Genomic DNA, 16298 nt, shown 5'->3' with positions numbered 1-16298 from the left:
ACATACGGGTGCATATTATAAACACTCACAAAATCTTTTGTCGAAGTTGTTGAGGCCGATACATGAAGCTTAATAAAGAGCAGTGATACTATCAAGAGCAGTGTGCGGGTTTCTTCTTTTTTCACAGTTTAGTTGGTGCAACGTTAGACAGTCTCGTGTTCCAATTGTTTGTTTTAGTAGAATGAATCCTTCTTGATCATGTGTGCAGCAGAGAGTGCATACTTGCATGTGGCTGTGTACACATTGCTGACAGCACCCGTATACAATTACTGAACAGCAGCAGTAGGAAATAAGAGCCGTGGTCAGTTCCCCCAATGATTGAAATGCATCCTATTGAAGATAACCTTTTGGATAGCCTTGCTGTCCATCTCATTCGCACTGAAATACATCCTCAACTCCGCAATACTCTCAGTACAACAAGGGCCTGTTCATCATGGTGCAAACTCTGCAGAATATCCAGATAGCAATGTATTGTATAGAACAGGGGCCATATCCACAAAGCCTCAGTGTAGAAAATTGCCCAGCTAGCACATAACGTTCTAAGAACCATATGTTTCTTAGTGCTTGGTAGGATTGTGGTTGTCCTATGGTTATTCTTCATGCAACCTTCCCACAACTTTCTGGGAATGGTGCAGGATAGTTGCTTGGCTTTGGAACATTCTCAGAACTTGACAGAAACTATATTTTCTTGGTATTTCATTAGTTCAACAGAATGTTACCAAAAGTAAAAAAAATGGTTACATTTCATTAACATTTTGGTAATGTTCTAGGAACATTCTCTAGGTGGTTTGACATTGGGAATATTCTCAAATAGTTCTGTTGGAAGGTGAACCTTCACCCCATTCTGAGGTCCTGAGTGCTCTGGAGCAGGTTTTCATCAATGATATCTCTGTATTTTGCTCCGTTCATCTTTGCCTCGATCCTGACGAGTATCCCAGTCTCTGGCGCTGGAAAACGTCCCCACAGCATGATGCTGCCACCACCATGCTTAACCTTAGGGATGGTGCCAGGTTTCCTCCAGACAGGACGCTTGTCATTCAGGCCAATGAGTTCAATCTGGGTTTCATCAGACCAGAGAATCTTGTTTCCCATGGTCTGAGAGTCTTTTGGTGCCTTTGGGCAATCTCTAAGCGGGCTATCATTTGCCTTTTACTGAGGAGTGGCTTCCATCTAGCCTCTACCATAAAGGTCTGATTGGTGGAGTGCTGCAGAGATGGTTGTCCTTCTGGAAGGTTCTCCCATCTCCACAGAGGAACTCTAGAGCCCGGTCAGAGTGACCGTCAAGTTCTTGGTCACCTCCTTGACCAAGGCCCTTCTCCCCTGATTGTTTAGTTTGGCCGCGTGGCCAGCTCTAGGAAGAGTCTTGGTGGTTCCAAACTATTTCCATTTAAGAATGATGGAGGCCACTGTGTTCTTGGGGACCTTCAATGCTGCATAATTGTAATGGTACCCTTCCCCGGATCTGTGCCTCGACACAATCCTGTCTTGTCGCTCTAAGGACTATTCCTTCGACCTCATAGCTTGGTTTTTTTCTTTGACATGCATTGTCAACTGTGGGACCTTATATAGACAGGTGTGTGAGCCTTTCCAAATCATGTCCCATCAATTAAATTTACCACAGGTGGACTCCAATCAAGTGGTGGAAACAGCTCAAGGATGATCAATGGAAACAGGACGCACCTGAGCTCAATTTCGATTCGCATAGAAAAAAAAGGTTACAAATACTTGCAGTACCAGTCAAAAGTTTGGACACACCTACTAATTCAAGGGTTTTTCTTTATTTTTACTATGTTCTACATTGTAAGACATCAAAACTATGAAGTAACACATATGGAATCATGTAGTAACCAAAAAAGTGTTAAACAAATCAAAGTATATTTCAATTTTGAGATTCTTCAAAGTAGCCACCCTTTGCTTTGATGACAAGTGTGCCTTGAATTCTAAATAAATCACAGACAGTGTCACCAGCAAAGCACCCCCACACCATCACACCTCCTCCTCCATGCTTCACAGTGGGAACAACACATGCAGAGATAATCCATTCACCTACTCTGCATCTCACAAAGACACGGTAGTTGAAACAAAAAATGTCAAATTTGGACACATCAGACCAAAGGACAGATTTCCACCGGTCTAATATCCATTGCTCGTGTTTCTTGGCAGAAGCAAATCTCTTCTTCTTATTGGTGTCCTTCGACCGTCAAGGCCTGATTCACGCAGTCTCCTCTGAACAGTTGATGTTGAGATGTGTCTGTTACTTGAACTCTGTGAAGCATTTATTTGGGCTGCAATTTCTGAAGTTGGTAACTCTAATTAACTTATCCTCTGCAGCAGAGGTAACGCTGGGTCTTCCTTTCATCTCTCATGAGAGCCAGTTTCATCATAGTGCTTGATGGTTTTTCTGACTGCACTTGAAGGAACTCAAAGTTCTTGACATTGTCCTGATTGAATGACCTTCATGTCTTAAAGTAATGATGGACTGTCATTTCTCTTTGCTTATTTGAGCTGTTTTTTTTCCCATAATACAGACTTGGTATTTTACCATATAGAGCTATCATCTGTATACCACCCCTACCATGTCACAATACATCTGATTGGCTCAAATGCATTAAGAAGGAAAGAAATTCCACAAATGAACATTTAACAAGGCACACCTGTTAATTGAAATGCATTCCAGGTTATTACCTCATGAAAGTGGTTGCGAGAATGCCAAGCGTGTGCGGAACTATTATCAAGTAAAAGGGTGGCTACTTTGAAGAATCTCAAATATAAAATATATTTTGATTTGTAATTTTTGGGGGGGGTTAATACATGGTTCCATATGTGTTATTTCATATTTTTGATGCCTTCAATAGTATTCTACAATGTGGAAAATAGTAAAAATAAAGAAAAACCCTGGAATGAGTAGGTGTGTCCAAACTTTTGACTGGTACTGTATGTAAAAAGGTAGATCTGTTTTTTATATTTTTATATATTGGTAAACATTTCTAAAAAGCTGTTTTCGCTTCATCATTATGGGGTATTGTGTGTAGATTGCTGAGGAAATGTTTTTATATAATTCATTTTAAAATAAGGTTGTAACGTAACAAAATGTGGAAAAAGTCAAGGGGTCTGAATACTCACTGTATATGAGTCTCACTGTCTTGTCTGTCATGTATGCCTACAATTATAGGGAATGCTATCTTCTGGTCTGGTCATTATATTTCTATCTGCAACATTCTGAATGTTTCACCCCAGGCTCTGGCTTAGAAGGTTCAAGGGTGCAACATTACAAGCTGTTCAGATAGAAATGTGTTTGAGTCTGCTGCTCTATGTGTTACATTTCTATATGCAATCTCTATATTTTTCTATGTGCAGTCAGACGTTTCACTCCAGGCCCTATATGGCCAGCCACCGAGCCACAGAGAGAAGACACCCTTCACTTGAAGTGATAACTAGTCTGCTCTATTCATTATATTTCTATCTGTATTCTTCTGCAATGTTCTGAACATTTCAATTCCCCAATTACACCCCAGGCTCTGCTGAGACCTCTGTCGGAGAAAGTCTTCAAGTGTTAGAAGTCAGAACTGTTGGCTCTATTCATTATATTTCTCTGTGCAGTGCTCTGAATGTTTCCCCCCAGGCCCTGCACAGCCTGCACAGCTTGCCATGGCATGGAGACACACTTCACTAGAAGTGATAACGGCCTGCTGTAGCCTTCCCCTCCATTATCACATTCCATTGCTTCCCGTTGAACTCTGCAGCGGCGAATTAGCGCCAGGTCCACTCTTTACTGCTACTGCTTGAACTGGAGGTTGTATCCTAAATATGCACGCTATTCCCTATGTAGTGGACTACCTTTGACCAGGGCCATAGGGCACATGTAGAAGTAGTGAACTTGTAAAAAGTAGTTAGACAAAGTTCTCTTGGATGTTCAGCATTCGAAGTGAGCGACAGAGACCTTTTGACTTCAAATCAAATTTTATTGGTCACATACAGTTGAAGTTGGAAGTTTACACCATAGCCAAATACATTTAAACTCAGTTTTTCACAATTCCTGACATTTAATCAGATAAAAAATTCACTGTCTTAGGTCAGGTAGGATCACCACCTTATTTTAAGAATGTGAAATGTCAGAATAATGGTAGAGAGAATAATTTATTTCAGCTTTTATTTATTTCATAACATTCCCAGTGGGTCAGAAGTTTACATACACTCAATTAGTATTTGGTAGCATTGCCTTTAAATTGTTTAACTTGGGTAAAATGTTTTGGGTAGCCTTCCACAAGCTTCCCACGATAAGTTGGGTGAATTTTGGCCCATTCCTCCTGACAGAGCTGGTGTAACTGAGTCAGGTTTGTAAGGTTTGTAGGCCTCCTTGCTCGCACACACTTTTTCAGTTCTGATCACACATATTGGACTGAGGTAAGGGCTTTGATTGCCACTCCAATACCTTGACCCCACTCCAATACCCCCCCCCCCCCCCGTGCTTAATGGTTGGGTTGGTGTTCTTCGGGTTGCAAGCCTCCCCTTTCCCTCCAAAAATAACTATGGTCATTATGGCCAAAAAGTTCTATTTTTGTTTCATCAGACCAGAGGACATTTCTCCAAAAAGTACAATCTTCGTACCCATGTGCAGTTGCAAACCGTAGTCTGGCTTTTTTATGCCGGTTTTGGAGCAGTGGCTTCTTCCTTGCTGAGTAGCCTTTCAGGTTATGTCGATATAGGACTCGTTTTACTGTGGATATAGATACTTTTGTACCTGTTTCCTCCAGCATTTTCACAAGGTCCTTTTCTGCAAATGGTATAGAGAGAAATAGTCCTATAATTCCTATAATAACTACAACCTAAAACTTCTTACCTGGGAATATTGAAGACTCATGTTAAAAGGAACCACCAGCTTTCATATGTTCTCATGTTCTGAGCAAGGAATTTAAACGTTAGCTTTCTTACATGGCACATATTGCACTTTTACTTTCTTTTCCAACACTTTGTTTGTGCATTATTTAAACCAAATTGAACATGTTTCATAATTTATTTGAGGCTAAATAGATTTTTTAAATGTATTATATTAAGTTAAAATAAGTGTTCATTCAAGTATTGTTGTAATTGTCATTATTACAAATACATTTTAAAAATTGGCCGATTAATCGGTATCGGCTTTTTTGGTCCTCCAATAATCGGTATCGTTGCTGAAAAATCATAATCAGTCGACCTCTAATAGATACTGTACTGTACATAAGGTCCTTAACATTATTATGTGATGTAGTATTTATTATATGTCGATATTAAAGGGATAGTTCACCCAAATCACAAAATTGCACATAGCAGCCAGGTTATCAAACCCAAAGCATTGATTGCTGACACTGTCTCTCCTTGTCCTAAGACTGCTTATAGAGTAAGGAAACCAATATTTCATTTTGGTGAACGATCCCTTTAAATTTGTCAAAAATAATCTAGTCTTCTTTTTTTTTATTGGTTGCCACAGATTAATCTCTACACTGCAGTGATGATACATTTTTAGGTTATCCTTTGATTTATTTATATTTTTTATTTCTATTTTATTTTAATATAGGTGATCTCATCCCATTGAGATTAAAAAAGGAACATTTCTTTTTTCAAAGGGACACCTGTCCAAACAAGATTTCCCCATGCCCAGCAATCAAACACTACAGTTTGGGGTATTATAATTCATCCTTCATTTTATGGTGGTCCCATTGAGATTTAAAAAACTATAACAAGGGATATCACTCGAAAACATTGCCCCAGCAATCCGACATTACAGTATTTGGGTATTATTACACTAGTATTATTATCACTGGTATTCTGATTCAGTATTAGGTGGTGGTAGTGTTGATCCTATCGCCTCTAGGTAAGTTCAGCTGGGTTCAGTCACACGCTCTGCCTGGTCTCTGCTCTGGAGGATCCAAAACAATGACACTAAAGGTTAATTTAAGAACCCATACTTTTCCATCAGTTCGTTTTTGAACCTTTGTAGACTTAAGGGGTGCTTTGAAGAACCCTTTTCAAAAGAGCGGTGCATTTTGGAAACAGCAGTGTGCTCGTGAGTAAAGGGCGCTCGTGCGTATAATTCAAATTGAGACGGTTGGTCAGAAGATGCACTGGAAGCGGGAAGCGGGTGGATGGCTGTAGACCCCCAACAGGTGAGAGACAACTGCAAAGGATCGATGAGAAAGGTGAGTAAATGTTAGCTATTCGATAGCAAAGATAAGTGATATCATCAGCTAGCCTGTAATGTTAGCTGTTAATTGTTGGTACATTTAAGCTAACTTTAGCTAGCTAGATTCAATATTACAAAATGTTAATCCTCATTTAAACCCATAATACACTCTCACCACTCCTTCCATCCTCCTCCCTTAAGACTTTCACACACACACACAGAGAGAGAGAGAGCGAGAGGGAGATAACCTAGATTGGGTTATATTAAAGGTGAAATGTGCAGAAATTGTTTCGCCATTTCCTGATTTAAAACATTCTAATAGTTTGCCTAATTTCAGTTTGTGTCAAAACAAGCATTCATTGTGTAAAGAATGATTGTACCATCTAAACCTCTGTTAAATATATTTTCTATAACCCAAAATATTGTATGTTCAGCAGTTTGAAGCTGATGTACTAAACTGAAAGAAAAACATATGTATATGTTACATTTGATATCAACTACTCATGTTGACTGTGTCTAATTTATCTCTTTCAGGGTGGTGTGTCGGGATGGACTGCTCTGATGGAGAAACTCAACCTCCACAAACGGGGGTAAGACAGACACACACAGATGACCCAATCTAGGTTATGTTAGACTTGCAACCCAGCATACTTGGTTGTAAACTTGACAAAAACGATTTCAACCCATAAAAGATTATCTTACCATCTCTTTCCATCCTCCTCCCTTTAGTCTCTGTCGTATCCTGCCCCTTTCCAGTTAAGTTGTAGAGAGTTTGGGAGCTGGGAGCTGTGATAGAGAAATGTATCAACCTCCACAAACCAGTAAGGCACACACACACACACACACGCACACACACACACACACACACACACACACACACATACACACACACACACACACACACACACACACACACACACACACACACACACACACACACACACACACACACACACACACACACACACACACAGATGACCCATGCTATGGTTATGTTAAACTTGACAAAAAAGAAGAATAAATCAATCAGATTAGTGAGATGCATCTGACATCGAATACTCATGTTGTTTATGTTGTGATTGTGTCTAATGTATTTGCAGTGTGATTATTGTGTGTTCTGTTCCTCCTGTCTCTGTCCTCCATACTCTCTCTCTACATACTCTTGTCATAATCACTGCAGCTGATAAGCATAGCACGTACTTAACTTTACTGGATGATAACCAACGCCATTATTCAATGTAATTTGCATTACAAACCAAATTGCTCATTTAAATGTTGTCTTGTATGTTTCTATTTTGCTGTAGGTACCCCACTACCCGGCAATACATGTGTGCACAGCTCTCATTCAAAAGTACTCCTTGTTGAGAGACCAGACAGGGAAGGGAAATGTAAGAATTCTTGAATTTTCCTACTCACATTGATTCACACACTAATAACCTTTTTACACTATTGTGCCTACCCAGACCATAATGTGCTGGCTTAGATGTTTACTTCTCACATTGGTTATTCCATCACATTCCCAGCAGCATAAAGAGACCATCTATTGTTATGTAATTGACTACGTCTGCTCCTCTGACCTCAGTCCCAATAATCCGTCATGACATTTCTCATGTACCCTTTACTGTATGCAGCCATTCTAATTCCATTCATTCGAATCCAGCCTTTTTATTATACACCCTTAAATTGAAGGTCTCGAGGCCACTGCAGCCATTTTGCTCCTCCCCTACCTCCTCAAAGAAGATCCAAGTGGGCTGTACGTCACAGACAGTGTATGTGTTTCTCAGCGGACAAATAGATAAATGAAAAGTTAGTAATAATACTGTGTGAGGGGTGATCAGTTGTTAACATACTGTTTGAAATATGACTTGAGAAACCATATTTTAAAATGTGTATTTTTTATTTATTTTTTACTTACAGTGTGTAAATTTCCCCATTACCTAGAAGGGAATCCCTTTGCGGATTAGAGCCAAGTCCAAATGTTCCTGGATGGAGAGGAGCTACATGCCAGAGGACATCTCCGTGGGATTGAGATTGGCAATGGGAGTCCATTTTCTTTTTAACATTGAGTATGCAGCATCAGTGAAAAACACTATGCTGAGCATTCAGAAACGTGTTCTGGGAATTTATGAGGGGGGTAAATTACCAACAAATGTTGAATGGCAACATTTCTCTGTTCCTCTGTCCAGTGTCTGTGTTATTTTGCCCATCTTCATCTTTTCTTTTTATTGGCCAGTCTGAGATATGGCTTTTTCTTTGCAACTCTGCACAGAAGACCAGCATCCCGGAGTCGGCCTCTTCATTGTTGACGTTGAGACTGGAGTTTTGCGGGTACTATTTAATGAAGCTGCCAGTTGAGGACTTGTGGGACGTCTGTTTCTCAAACGAGATACTCTAATGTACTTGTCCTCTTGCTCAGTTGTGCACCGGGGCCTCCCACTCTTTCGATTCTGGTTAGAGACAGTTTGCGCTGTCCTGTGAAGGGAGTAGTACACAGCATTGTACGAGATCTTCAGTTTCTTGGCAATTTCTTGCATGGAAAAGCCTTCATTTCTCAGAACAAGAATAGACTGATGAGTTTCGGAAGAAAGGTCTTTGTTTCTGGTCATTTTGAGCCTGTAATCGAACCCACAAATGCTGATGCTCCAGATACTCAACTAGTCTAAAGAAGGCCAGTTTTATTGCTTCTTTAATCAGAAGAACAGTTTTCAGCTGTGCTAACATAATTGCAAAAGGGTTTTTTGATGATCAATTAGCCTTTTAAAATGATAAACTTGGATTAGCTAACACAACGTGCCATTGGAACACAGGAGTGATGGTTGCTGATAATGGGCCTCTGCGCCTATGTAGATATTCCATTACAAATCAGTCGTTTCCAGCTACAATAGTAATTTACAACATTAACAATATCTACACTGTATTTGTGATCTATTTGATGTTATTTTAATGGACAAAAAAATGGTTTTTCTTTCAAAAACAAGGAAATATCTAAGTGACCCCAAACTTTTGAACAGTAGTGTATATACTGTATGTATGTTTTTATGTTTAGATTCATAATATAATTTAAAAGTATGCATTAAGGGATCTGTAATAGAATAAATGTGGCAAAATGTTGAATTACGAATGTAGACATTAATAAAGGCATTTCTAATAATGTGTGACACATGGTGCCAGGTTTTCTCCAGACGTGACGCTTGGCATTCAGGCCAAAGAGTTCAATATTGGTTTCATCAGACTAGAGAATCTTGTTTCTCATGGTTTGAGAGTCTTTAGGTGCCTTTTGGCAAACTCAAAGCGGGTTGTCATGTGCCTTTTACTGAGGAGTGGCTTCCGTCTGGCCACTCTAACATAAAGGCCAGATTGGTGGAGTGCTGCAGAGATGGTTGTCCTATCTCCACAGATCAACTCTAGAGCTCAGGTTCTTGGTCACCTCCCTGACCAAGGCCCTTCTTCCCCGATTTCTCAGTTTGGCCAGGCAGCCAGTTCTAGGAAGAGTCTTGGTGGTTCCAAACATCTTCCCTTTTAGAATGATGGAGGCCACTGTGTTCTTGGGGACATTCAATTCTACAGAAATTGTTTGGTACCCTTCCCCAGATCTGTGCCACGACACAATCCTGTTTTGTTGCTCTATGGATAATTCCTTCGACCTCATGGCTTGGTGTTTGCTCTGACCATGCACTGTCAACTATGGGTCCTTATATACAGTGCCTTGCGAAAGTATTCGGCCCCCTTGAACTTTGCGACCTTTTGCCACATTTCAGGCTTCAAACATAAAGATATAAAACTGTATTTTTTTGTGAAGAATCAACAACAAGTGGGACACAATCATGAAGTGGAACGACATTTATTGGATATTTCAAACTTTTTTAACAAATCAAAAACTGAAAAATTGGGCGTGCAAAATTATTCAGCCCCCTTAAGTTAATACTTTGTAGCGCCACATTTTGCTGCGATTACAGCTGTAAGTCGCTTGGGGTATGTCTCTATCAGTTTTGCACATCGAGAGACTGACATTTTTTCCCATTCCTCCTTGCAAAACAGCTCGAGCTCAGTGAGGTTGGATGGAGAGCATTTGTGAACAGCAGTTTTCAGTTCTTTCCACAGATTCTCGATTGGATTCAGGTCTGGACTTTGACTTGGCCATTCTAACACCTGGATATGTTTATTTTTGAACCATTCCATTGTAGATTTTGCTTTATGTTTTGGATCATTGTCTTGTTGGAAGACAAATCTCCGTCCCAGTCTCAGGTCTTTTGCAGACTCCATCAGGTTTTCTTTCAGAATGGTCCTGTATTTGGCTCCATCCATCTTCCCATCAATTTTAACCATCTTCCCTGTCCCTGCTGAAGAAAAGCAGGCCCAAACCATGATGCTGCCACCACCATGTTTGACAGTGGGGATGGTGTGTTCAGCTGTGTTGCTTTTACGCCAAACATAACGTTTTGCATTGTTGCCAAAAAGTTCAATTTTGGTTTCATCTGACCAGAGCACCTCTTCCACATGTTTGGTGTGTCTCCCAGGTGGCTTGTGGCAAACTTTAAACGACACTTTTTATGGATATCTTTAAGAAATGGCTTTCTTCTTGCCACTTCCATAAAGGCCAGATTTGTGCAATATACGACTGATTGTTGTCCTATGGACAGAGTCTCCCACCTCAGCTGTAGATCTCTGCAGTTCATTCAGAGTGATCATGGGCCTCTTGGCTGCATCTCTGATCAGTCTTCTCCTTGTATGAGCTGAAAGTTTAGAGGGACGGCCAGGTCTTGGTAGATTTGCAGTGGTCTGATACTCCTTCCATTTCAATATTATCGCTTGCACAGTGCTCCTTGGGATGTTTAAAGCTTGGGAAATCTTTTTGTATCCAAATCCGGCTTTAAATTTCTTCACAACAGTATCTCGGACCTGCCTGGTGTGTTCCTTGTTCTTCATGATGCTCTCTGCGCTTTTGACGGACCTCTGAGACTATCACAGTGCAGGTGCATTTATACGGAGACTTGATTACACACAGGTGGATTGTATTTATCATCATTAGTCATTTAGGTCAATATTGGATCATTCAGAGATCCTCACTGAACTTCTGGAGAGAGTTTGCTGCACTGAAAGTAAAGGGGCTGAATAATTTTGCACGCCCAATTTTTCCGTTTTTGATTTGTTAAAAAAGTTTGAAATATCCAATAAATGTCGTTCCACTTCATGATTGTGTCCCACTTGTTGTTGATTCTTCACAAAAAAATACAGTTTTATATCTTTATGTTTGAAGCCTGAAATGTGGCAAAAGGTCGCAAAGTTCAAGGGGGCGAAATACTTTCGCAAGGCACTGTAGACAGGTGTGTGCCTTTCCAAATCATGTCCAATCAATTTAATTTACCACAGGTGGACTCCAATCGAGTTGTAGAAACATCTCAAGTGTGATCAATGGAAACAGGATGGACCTGAGCTCAATTTCGAGTCTCATAGTATAGGGTCTGAATACTTAAGTAAATAAGGTATTTCTGTTTTTTATTTGTAATAAATTTGCGAAAAAAAAGAAAAAAAAACTGTTTTTGCTTTTTGATTATGAGGTATTGTGTGTAGATTGCTGAAGATTTCATTAAAAAAAAAATACATTTTAGAATAAGGCTGTCAAGTAACAAAATGTGGATAAAGTCAAGGGGGCTGAATACTTTCCGAAGGTGCTGTACAAAGCGGTTAAGAGCGTTGGGCCAGTAACCAAAGGGTCGCTGGTTTGAATCCCAGAGCCGGCAAGGTGGAAAAATCTGCCATTCTATGCATGAGCAAGGCAGTTAACCCCCAACAACGGCTTCCCGGGCGCCGAATAAGGCAGCTCCCCGCACCTCTCTGATTCAGAGGGGTTGAGTTAAATGTGGAAGACACATTTCGGTTGAATGCATTCAGTTGTGCAACTGACTTGGTATATCTCCCTTCCCTTCTCTTTAATTCAGCTCCGCCCTGGTGTTTCTGTAGTGCACTTGGAATAGAGTTTTCAAAAACACTGGATTGATGCAAATAATCATGATTCAGAAAGTATTCACACCCCTTGACTTTTTCCAAATTTTGTTGTGTTACAGCCTGAATTTAAGATGGATTACATTTAGATTGTTGGCCACCCCATAATATGAAAGTATAATGATGTTTTTCTGAACATTTTTACAAATTAATTGAAAAATAAAAGCTGAAATATCTTGAGTCAATAAGTTTTCAACCCCTTTTGACAAGCCAAAATAATTTCAGGAGTAAAAATGTGCTTAACAAGTCACATAATAAGTTGCATGGATTCACTCTGTGCAATTATAGTGTTTAACATCATTTTTAATGACTACCTCATCTCTGTACCCAACATCTACAATTATTTGTAAGATCCCTCAGTCGAGCACTGAATTCCAAACACAGATTCAACCACAAAGACCAGAGAGGTTTTCCAATGCCTCGCAAAGAAGGGAACCTATTGGTAGATGGGTAAAAACATTTAAAAGCAGACATTGAATATCCCTTTGAGCATGGTGAATATATTAATTACACTTTGGGTGGTGTATCAATACACCAAGTCACTAAAACAATACAGGCGTTCTTCCTAACTCAGTTGCCGGAGAGGAAGGACACCGCTCAGGGATTTCACCATGAGGCCAAAACAGTTACAGAGTTGAATGGCTGTGATAGGAGAAAACTGAGGATGAATCAACAACATTGTAGTTACTCCACAATAATAACATAATTGACAAAGTGAAAAGAAGGAAGCATGTACAGAATAAACATTTTCCAAAACATGCACCCTGTTTAGCAACAAGGTAATAAAGTAATACTGCCAAAAATGTGGCAAAGCAATTCACTTTTTGTCCTGAATGCAAAGTGTTATGTTGAGAGATTAATTTACCCTGGACAAAAACTGGACAAAAACCTATAACACAAGGCCAAATCTACACCTGAGTTGCTTTACCAAGAAAACAGTGAATGTTCCTGAGTGGCTGAGTTACAGTTTTGACTTAAATCTACTTGAATATCTATGTCAAGACCTGAAAATGGTTGTCTAGCAATGATGAACAACCAATTTCGAAAAGAATAAATCCAGGTGTGGAATGCTCTTAGAGCCTTACCCAGAAAGACTCACAGCAATACTTGCAGCCAAAGGTTGCATATGTAAATGAGATAAATCTGTATTTCATGTTCATAAATTCCTGGTTTGCATCCCCATTCTTCCTTAACATTTATCATAACTACTCCCCTACCTCATGCTGTTTGAGAGCTCAGCCCCTGCCCTGTATGTGTGCAGGCCGCATGTAATAAATACACATAATGAACGAACAGCTTCGGATATCCATCCGTTTAAAAAAAAAATATATATATATATATAAAGCATAGATAAAAAAAAATAGCATTATTACAACAACAAAAACATTTCACTGGCCCTAGCTGCCCATTGACGGGATGGTCATCCGGGTTTCCAAAACATCCCCTGTATGTCGGACCCTGACAGAGGGGCATTCCCTTGCTGTTGTTGCTTCTTCAGAAAGTTTGGGTCAATTGCACATTACTGTTTTGAATAAATCATGATGATAAAAAAACGTGACCATGTACATTTCTTTCACTGGAACCCTGGCAACCAATTAAAAATGTGTGTTGCACTGTCAAGTCAAACGGTCGCAAATGTGACTTTTTTGGTCGCAGCATTCGTGTTTGTGTGTGCTGTGTGTGCTGTGTCTGTGTATGTTTGTGTGTGACTCCCCCGCCTCTCATACCCCCCCCCCTCCCCTGCACATAAACATTTACGCTCACAAAGCCAACCCCTTTCTCTCTGTCCAAACCTGTTTTATCCCAGAGCCCTGAAGGAGCAGCTAGCCAGGAGGGGAAAGGCGCAATAATAAAAGGGAATTGCTGCTTGACAAAACAGCACTGCGAGGGCGTCACGTAGCAACCTACGGTAGCCTAAAATAATAAAGCAAAACCTCCGGGATTTTATACAGAAGACAATAATACTCGTTAATCTATAGCGATGGCTTGATTTGATCGGTGGGTTTTCGGTAAAGGCACGGCCAGGGCTCGTGCCTTCGAGATGCACGGTGGCTCCTGCTGCCGCCAATCGCTGCAACACGCCACGGAAACCGCAACCGGCCCGGTTCTATCATGGCTTTCAAACGGAGAGCGAGGTAAGAACACCGATTTTGTGTTCAGTCGAGACCGGGACGGGGCTTGCATTGCAATCCGAGCCAGCAGCGGAATCGGACAAGGGAGGTTGATAGATACAAGCTCTGAATTTCTCATTGAAACCGAAGCTGAGATTGATGCAGACAGACAGCAGTGGTTGTTTTATTACGGTCGGTCTACTGAAAGGAGAATCCCACCAAACTAAGGCCCCCACGTTCGTGCGATAATGTCTCTTCCTTAGGCTATACCCTTCATTGAGCATTCAGTTTATATAATTTTATCGGGGCGTCTCACAATGTAACTTATGTTAAGCATTTGCTTGGCTTGCTTGCTTACTAGCAGGTCGACTCCTCATCACCATGCTCACTTGAGTGACAAACTGAAATGCGTGATTTCGCTCTGTCTGTTACGATTCTGGGGTGTAGCTAGAAAGATTAATTTTCAATCAGCAGTGTGCTGTTCTTGTCTGTGGTTATTGCTTTCAGCTTCGCCTCCGCTCAGCCCGAAAAACCTTTGTGCTTGATTGAACATCTGGGAACATTGAAGTATATTTTCACCCACTTCGTCTTTATCATCATTTTATTATAACAATAAATCAATGCATTATAGCACACAGCAGAAGAGGTTATTACTGTGACACAAACATTACAGTGGGACAGTAGACTAGAACTGTAGCAAGCTATCTAGCAGTACAATGCCTGTTACTGTTGTGGCTGAAAGAGTCATTGACAGGTTTGCACAGCACAGGGATATCGTTACAGTACCGCTAAACCAATTCCTCCTATGATGACATATGATACTGCATTGAACCAGATACCCCTATTTAGAAGTACTCTGTAGGCCTACTTCCACTATTTTCAGGAACTGTACCCCTGCCAAGTAGAGGAAAGTAAACAAACACATCAATGAAGAGCGAGTAAATTGTGTGCACACACACATGAATTCATGAAATTCCTCTACCCTCTATAGACTTGTTGTTTAGGTCAATTATTCCTTGTTCTGTTTACATACTGTGTTCGCTGACGTCATACTCGGAGAATGTTTCTCGCTGATACTGGTGCTTCTCACTGGTCATCACAACACTCAAGTCATAATTATCTTTCTCCCTCCCTCTATTTCCCTTCCTCCCTCTCTCCTTATTTCTCTGTCCCACTTCCACTCCCCTCTATCTCTCCTCCCTTGCTCTTTATACCCTCTCCCCTTCTCCTTCTTCTCCCGCCCCACTCTAGGAGGATGCGGCTGGGGCCTACGTGCCTCTGAACCTAACCCTTATATTAGTTTGGTGTGTTATATCATATTTGCTTGGTGACCCATGCAATTCTTTCTCTCTGTCTCTCTCTCTCTCTCTCTCTCACACACACAAAGAGTATGCGGCTGGGGCACATGTGGCTCTGGACCATTAAATAAATAACAATAATATTTATAATTCTCTCCCTCTCCACAGGAGGATGCGGCTAGGGCTGGGGCGCTATCGGGTGGGGCCCATGTGGCTCTGGAAGGCCCTGCTGGTGTTCGTGGCCATCGCCTTCGCAGGACAGTTACTGGGGGTCATCTTCAACAAAAGGTCAGAGGTCCTCCACCCTTGCATGGTCCCAGATCAGTTCCTGCTGTCTTTGCAAACTCCTGTTTGACAATGAGCGTTGGAGTTGGCAAGAAAGCGCAAACAGTTGTGGGATCAGGCTATAGCTACTCTGCAGCTCTTTGTAAAAACAACGTCTTTTTCTATTCTATTGTTCTTCAAAAGAGAATAGAATCAACTTCCCTATCCCAGTCCATGACAAGTGTTTAACCAGTATAGGAACAACCAATACAGCAATATGTTGTGTTCAGTCAACTTTCACCTGCAGCTTTAGCAATTTGCAATTTGCACCATTCTCTTTTTTTCCATATTGCTTTCATCAGCAAAACAATGAAGAAGAAAAATACATTGTAGTAGCACCTACATTATAGAGACTTATTTGTACTGTATGTTACATCTTGGTTCATTAATAACCTCTAAAAG

The 16298-nt window shown here is 40.7% G+C and overlaps 1 protein-coding gene across 2 annotated transcripts in view; it reads left to right on the top strand.

Annotated features, from left to right (window-relative positions):
* Positions 1–16298, top strand: part of LOC110500370 (galactose-3-O-sulfotransferase 2) — a 48204-nt gene that overhangs the window by 15733 nt on the left and 16173 nt on the right. The window contains exons 1-2 of one of the 2 annotated variants that reach the window (XM_021577700.3): positions 13926–14298; positions 15741–15860. In XM_021577700.3, coding sequence (XP_021433375.1) covers positions 14276–14298; positions 15741–15860 — 143 coding nt within the window. In that variant the 5' untranslated portion in view covers positions 13926–14275. Of the gene's footprint in view, positions 1–13925; positions 14299–15740; positions 15861–16298 lie in introns of those variants that run through there. The other variant, XM_021577702.3, reaches the window with a different exon arrangement.

Source organism: Oncorhynchus mykiss, chromosome 21, assembly GCF_057628025.1.
Source record: "Oncorhynchus mykiss isolate SJ-2025 chromosome 21, ASM5762802v1, whole genome shotgun sequence".
Classification (NCBI taxonomy): domain Eukaryota; kingdom Metazoa; phylum Chordata; class Actinopteri; order Salmoniformes; family Salmonidae; genus Oncorhynchus; species Oncorhynchus mykiss.
Note: the sequence above shows the minus strand (reverse complement) of the source record. Positions and strands in the feature narration are given on the sequence as shown.